Source organism: Asparagus officinalis, chromosome 5 (assembly GCF_001876935.1).
Source record: "Asparagus officinalis chromosome 5, Aspof.V1, whole genome shotgun sequence".
NCBI lineage: Eukaryota > Viridiplantae > Streptophyta > Magnoliopsida > Asparagales > Asparagaceae > Asparagus > Asparagus officinalis.
In genome coordinates, this window is record NC_033798.1 from 61,995,769 (window position 1) to 62,002,880 (window position 7,112).

The 7,112-nt window shown below is 36.1% G+C and overlaps 1 protein-coding gene across 4 annotated transcripts in view; it reads left to right on the forward strand.

Annotated features, from left to right (window-relative positions):
* LOC109843563 (probable serine/threonine-protein kinase DDB_G0276461) overlaps positions 1 to 5,278 on the forward strand; it is a 16,619-nt gene extending 11,341 nt beyond the window's left edge. For 3 of the 4 annotated variants that reach the window (XM_020412501.1, XM_020412502.1, XM_020412503.1), the window contains 6 exons: positions 186 to 351; positions 456 to 506; positions 987 to 1,169; positions 1,295 to 1,400; positions 2,301 to 2,857; positions 4,659 to 5,278. In XM_020412501.1, the coding sequence (XP_020268090.1) occupies positions 186 to 351; positions 456 to 506; positions 987 to 1,169; positions 1,295 to 1,400; positions 2,301 to 2,857; positions 4,659 to 5,015 (1,420 nt within the window). In that variant the 3' untranslated portion in view covers positions 5,016 to 5,278. The remainder of the gene's footprint in view (positions 1 to 185; positions 352 to 455; positions 507 to 986; positions 1,170 to 1,294; positions 1,401 to 2,300; positions 2,858 to 4,658) is intronic. The other variant, XM_020412504.1, reaches the window with a different exon arrangement.

Genomic DNA, 7,112 nt, shown 5'->3' on the forward strand with positions numbered 1-7,112 from the left:
TCATTCTGAAAAGTTAGTGGCAGACATAAAACAAGCTCTAGGTTCCGGATCATTGTTTTCAGTAATGAAGATATAAATTGAGACGATTGGAAGTATAGTGCCTTCTTTGTGTTTACTGGAAAAAAAATGATTCTATTAGTTTTTGTCTCCTTTCCAAAGCTCTTATTGATCAACACTCTTTACAGAGATCTGAAGGCTGAAAATGTCTTGCTCGGTTCTGATGGAGCTTGGAAAGTGTGTGATTTTGGTAGCACTTCAACCAATCATAGATGCTTTGACAGGCCTGAGGAAAGGGGTGTTGAGGAAGACAACATCAGGAAGCATACTACCCCAGCATATCGAGCTCCGGAGGTTTAACAAAAGAACTATTTAGTGATTTGCGTTTTTCTGCACCTATTTTTAGTGTTTAGTGGTTAAAGAGGACCTAATTAGTGTTATGTTTGTTTTGATGACAGATGTGGGACCTCTACAGGAAAGAAGTTATTAGTGAGAAAGTAGACATCTGGGTGAGTGACTGAATCCTATTGTTTTGGTTGCTATATTTACCTCTCCATTCAACAATACTCACTTTCATAATAGAGTATAAGTAGTGGTCTGTGCTAATCTTAATCATGCTAATATAATTTTCCTTTGTTAATATTTGTACGCAGATGTATCTAATAAGCTTGTCCAATATCAGAATCTAGTTTTATTTGTATATTAAAATTGTGGATGCTACTATCCCTATAAATTAGCAGACACATTGCCACTTCAATAAACACAATATTTAACCATTAAATTCTAGATATTAATATTATAACTCATAACCCTCAACTTGGCCAGTCATTGTGGAGCAAGGAATAACGATGACTAATTTCTTACTTGAAGATATTACTTAGAACACATACAACATAATAATCTGTACTCCCTTGTATTTATGGTAAAACATGTATATTTTCTAGTAGCAGTTGAGAAAGAACTCAAGACAACTTTTCACTACTTTGCAGGCCCTCGGGTGTCTTCTGTTTCGAATTTGTTATCTAAAATCGGCATTTGATGGGGAGTCAAAGCTTCAGATCCTTAATGGAAACTTCCATATCCCAGAAATACCAAACTACAGTCCATCCATAAAACAGCTTATTAAGGATATGCTCCACGACTCTCCTGATGGCAGACCAGACATCATGCAGGCAAGGGCTTGGCCATTCTTCTCCATGAATCTAGGTATTAGTCATAGATTATTGCATATTTGGACGCATTAGACCTTGATATATGTTTAATTTCCACTTATTTGTTATCTTTCTTCTTACAACAGGTGTGGTTTCGTGTAAATGAGCAATTGCCTTCAGACTTGCGGAAGCGCTTACCTGACGGTCCTGCAACAGATTTTCGTCCTTATACTGCAAAATTACATGCTGAAGGTGTGGTGAATTTCCAAAATAATCATCAAGTTCACAATTGTGTCTACCAATGTTTAAAAAATTGAATGTGTGGGAAACTTCCATAGTAATCAAGTTCATAGCTCTTTACCTATCGGTGCTCACCTGTTGAATACATGCATACATGCATCTATTCTTTACATGTAGGTTTATCAAGCTTCTAAATAATAATCGAGTTCAAAATGTTTTTCACATATGGTTTAGATGCGTAAGACTGTGGTGACCCATGTTTTTGTTGACAATTCAATTTATATATATCATAAATAGTATGACCCAAGATTCTATCCTGCTCACATTTCTGAAAATGTGTTTTTTTATGGGCATGCATGTAGAAATTTGTTTTAGTTAAAAATAATCCTTTTTAGGCTTATCTGGTCTCCTTGAAGTCTGTGAGAAGTTTCATGATACCATATCGTTTTTTCTCCTGTGCATCACGAATAAGCATATTGGGCCATACACGAATAAGCATATTGGTTCATACTTATAAATGGTAATGAATTATATGAGTTTAACAACTTCAGGAGAAAACATAACAGAGGTAAAGGACAATTTTCCAGTTTAATATGATGTACATGCTATACTGATTGATGTAATTTCTGTCTCTGTTTCTGTAGAAGGGTCAATTCAGTCCCGAATACCTTTGAAATGGATATGAGGTAGATTATAATAATATACAGCTCCATACTATTTAAGATTATAGCTTCCTGTATGTTGCTTCGAGGTCTTCAACACCTCTGAGTATAATGCACAAAAGATTGTGCCTTAAGCTTCTGTCTTCTTATCTGACCACCAATTGTTGCTTTTTTTTAAATCTTTTTTAAAGAATTTGTTGCAGTCTGTCAATATAAATGGATGTAATCTGTTGAGGATGTTTTCTTGCAGGAGTTGCAAAGAAGACTATGATGAATCAAAAAACCAATCCACCGAAGCAAAACACAGCCCCTCAATCCCAAGGCAGGAAGGCAGGAGGGATTGGTGGGAATCCTACGCTTGCAGTTCGGACTAGTCATCATGCAAAGGATAAAGATGCTGCAATCCTCACTAACAAAGCAAACACCCAAATAGGTTCTTATAAGATACCTAACAGTAATCCCAGTGGAGTCATGACCAAAGCAATCCCTCAGAACGAGTCCTGTAATACCTTCGTGGCTGATTTTGACCACGTCAAAGTAATTGTTAATAAGAATGCTAACACTAGCACATCAGCAATGGGGCAGGATGCAGAAGTAAACAACCTGAAGGAACAACTGAAGGAAGCTAATCTTGAGAAGGTCGAGATTACATTGAAGTATGAAAAGGTTTGTGCTATTTGCCGTTCCCAGAGACAGGAGATCCAGGAGTTGAAGCAGGCTCTTGCAGCAGGAACCCCATCACCTCAATCAACCAAGAACAGGTCAAATACCCAGATTTCTCCAAGTAATTTGGACCTTGTGCCTCTGGTAATGGCTTTTCACTTTTCCTGTATTTTGTAGATTTATGTTGGTTCCATTCCTGAGCATTCTCCCTTAACTTGTGATCCTGAATTATGTTATTACCGTAAGCCCGTTATTGAAAAGTAATGGGATTGTACTACAACTTTTGAAAGTGGCTTTATTCATTTGTTTAGGATTAATATTGCTGGATTAATAAAACAAGATTCATTCAAGATCTAATCAGTGATGTTGGTAAGGGTAATACCAAAAGTCAGGTAATCTAACCATTGAAATTGAAAGCAGAACCAATAATATTGCATAACAGGTGCATTCCTTAAGAATATCAAAGTTCTTTTTGAAGGGTTTCCTATCTTTTCTTTTTCTTTTAATGAAAACTACAGAGGACATTGGGTCAACAATTGTCAAGGCTTCTGGCATCTTGGATATTGGTTTCATAACTAGAAAAGGAAGATCCTTTTTAAGGGTAATTGTAGATAGATCCCCACCACTATGGCCCAATTACAGATAGAACCCTGGTAGTCTTTCTATTGTTGTAGATAGACCTGAGTGAAATTTTTTGACTCCTTTACCCTCAAAGAAAGAGAATTTTTTTTGACAAATAGACCTCCTGAGGGTAAGATAGTCAAAAAGAATTCACTCAGGGGATCTGTTGGCAATCGGGCGATAGTACAGGAGGTCTATCCTAAACCTTTACTTTTGTTTTTATTCTTCTTACCCCCTTTATTTGCCAGCTATAGTTTCTTCGTTTTTTTATTCCTCTGTCCCCCACCTTGCACATGTAGGTTTCCCTTAAGAATTAAAGATAAACCAATAAAAAATAGTTTGATGGTTGTATTCAAGGATCGAAGTCATTCTTACTGCCACTTGGATGTAGCTGATTACAAAGGCCACAAAAGGATACGAAGGTGTAGTTGGCCTAATGTAGAGATTTTTCTTGACCGGATTCATCAGTTAGGTGATGCCTTTAATAACCCTTGCATTTTGCACCAAATACGGAAGTTGACTACAAACTACACTATCTGTGCACAAATAGCAATCTTACCTTGGCACTTCCTTTATGCCAGGTTTTGTCAAGTTGGACACTCGGTCATGACTCTTAAACTCATATTTTATGACTCATGCACTTTTCTATAGAGTAGAGAAAGGAAAATACAATACTATTATACTTAAAAACAGAATGTCCAGAAAGAATATCTAGATTGGATCTGGAAGGGAAAGATATAAAGCAAAAAGGAAAAAAACAATTAAGTATTATGTTACTCCATAAGGCATCAGATTTTGTCTCATGCATTTTTAACTATGTCAATGTTCTGAGTTTCAGTATGCAAGCAATAGTAAAGAGTCTATTCTTTTCTCTGTAAGTATGGAATCAAAATTATGAATGCACACACAAATAGTGTGCAAACATGTTATATGTATATGTATGTGTGTGTGTGTGTATACATCATAATTCATATCGCAATGTACTGATAACTAAAACTCGCATGTTGAGAAATAGGAAACTGAGATACTTGACACCTGTGTCTTGAGTCCATGTAATACCTACCGCCAAATAATCTACGACAGTTGAAGCTCTATTTTGTCTAAAGTTAATGAGACATCAATATGAAGTTAATAAGTCATCAATCAGAGCTTCATGACCTATCTATTTAGCCATGTTATATATTTTGACATTGGTTGGGGATAATGTTAAAAACTACTCATGTCCCCTTGAAGGAAGACTTTTAAGCTGACTGAATTATACTTCGGTGCTCTTTTTTTGGAAGCTAACTTTTGGCTGACTTATGGGTGCTCTCTTTCTTCGCAGCAGCGGGAGAAAATGGATCGAGGCATTTGGGAGCTTGAGCAAGCTATGTTCACCAATGCTCATGCATCCCCGAGCCCATGTCCTCAGCAATGGGAAGCTTTTACTGAGGAACCAGAAGCTCAGCCTTCATCACACAGTAATCAATGGTCAACTAAAGCCCAGCAAAATATTATAAAGCAATCAGCTTCAACTCCCAATATCTCTGGAGCCTTTGGTCTGGATCGTGATCTTTCATTTCCTTCACCTAGCTCTAACATGTCAAAGACAACCAATCAAGGGAATAATTCTCAGTTGTTTGGGAGCTCAGACGCGACTAAAACAGGGACTGACACGCCACTAGGATGGGCTAATTTTTAAGTTTGAAACAATGACATGAGTACAAAATACATTATTCATTGCCTTCTTATTTTTTTCTATTTGTTTTGATTCTTTTGTAATGCAAATGTGAATAGTTATTGGTCTCCTTTTAATGCTACAAGGAATAATGTAAAAGATCTGTTATGAATTACTTCATTCAGCAGTGGTCAGAGGGTAGTATTTGTTTGGGTTCTCTTATTCGGAACATATTTTCGAGTGATGTAATGAATCATATGCCCCCTCGAGAATATTTGTTATTATCATCGTTGGATTTCTGCGCATAGTGGCCTTCTGCATTTCTGGCATTGTTGACTATAGTTGCTATTAGCTTCTTAAAGATTATGGCCTCGAGCGAATGACTTGAGGTTGCCAGTGATCCATGGACTTTTTTTATATGAGGACTACTTACATTTTCTTTGAGCTGGCCATTGCTTTTGTGTATAATCTTATCAGATAACTGGCTCCTGACAGTAATGGATTTCTTTGTATTTGCCATTCGTATCTCCAAATAGGGTTTACCTAAAATGTCCTGATGAATGGACATTAGAATCATTCCTCATCTTATTTCAAGATGTATAGACATAGCGCAAGCCCATTTCCCCCTGTTTCACTTGGGTAATTCTATTGGGTAAGCTTGCCAGAGCGATCTGATTGGTGATTTACTGCATACATAACAAAACTTCTTCTGGATTGGCTAATAAGTGATATATTTATTAGTTTAAAATCATCCTCCTAGCAAACCAATGTGAGGAACGGAGTTAGAAGATGCATTTGTTGTGCGCAGCGAAAATTTCGACAGCACCTCTTGTGCACGACAAGAGAGTGGATCTCAACTAAATCCATGTTTCACAAAGGAAACAAGAACCAAAAACAAAATATCTCAACAAAATGGGATATCAGCTCTTCCTCTCATCAGTTCTAGGACTGACCTGTCGAGGGAACCTAAACTCTCTATTACAAATCACGGCACGAACAATCAATTTTAACGTGGTTCGGCAAATTGACTACATCCACGGGGCAAGGAGGAGGGAGATCTACTATTAGAGGGATAGAGAATACAAATAGGGTTTACAATCACACAAAATTAAACCCTCAAACAATCTCTCAAATTCCTCACAATCTCTCTTTCAAAAGGACAGCCTCCAAATAGGGTTTTTCTCCTCTGCATGAAGCTCTGCAATTTTCCTCTATACTTGCACGCCGCCCAAGTCTCTGCGTTTCCCTTCCTTTTTGCGCACGAAGCCGCTGCTCCCCAAAAAAAACTTTGTCTTGCCCTCCTAAAACCTAGAAACCGAAAATGATTGGCAGCTATATATATTGGTGTTGGCCTTCTTGTTTTGATGATGTTTAACAAACAATTTACCACTAATGTTGTTTGTCTAGTATTTGTGTTTTCTTATTTATTATAGACAAACAACGTAGTTGGAGGATGGATGGAATAGCGCTTCAACGAAGATATCAAATGGAGGTTGGCGGAATTGTGGAGTGAAGCAACATACAATTCAAGTTAAAGATCAAGTTTAGCTTCATCCGTAAAGTGTACCAAGTCAAGCTTATTGAAGATCAAGATCAGCTTGGGTAATCTAGTTTAGATTTTATATTATGTATGTTAGATACTCTAAGCTCAATATCATATACACACACACAGTTATTGGTTTCTTCGTATATATATATAGTTATATATATATACATAAGTTTTGGTTTCTATGCATATATATAGTTATATATATACATACATAGTTTTTGAGTTTTCATGTTTATAAATATGAAATCATATATTTCATATTTACTATTGTGTTCTTTTTTTTTTTTTGAAATCGTTGCATAGAATATGCAATTTTGTGAAAATTCTGTATACTTAGTTTTTGGACTTAACAATAATCATATACATATTTTATTAAGTCTATATAATCATTGTGTAAAGTTTCAAAACATGGTTTAGCCTAAATGTCAAAATTCACATGTTTACTTTTTCGTGTTTTGAACTATTTTGCAAAATGATGATTTTTCTCAAATGGGAAATGCAATTTGGAAAATTATTTTTGTAACATGTTCATTTACATGTTTATATATATTTTCCAAAGTTTTATTATTTTT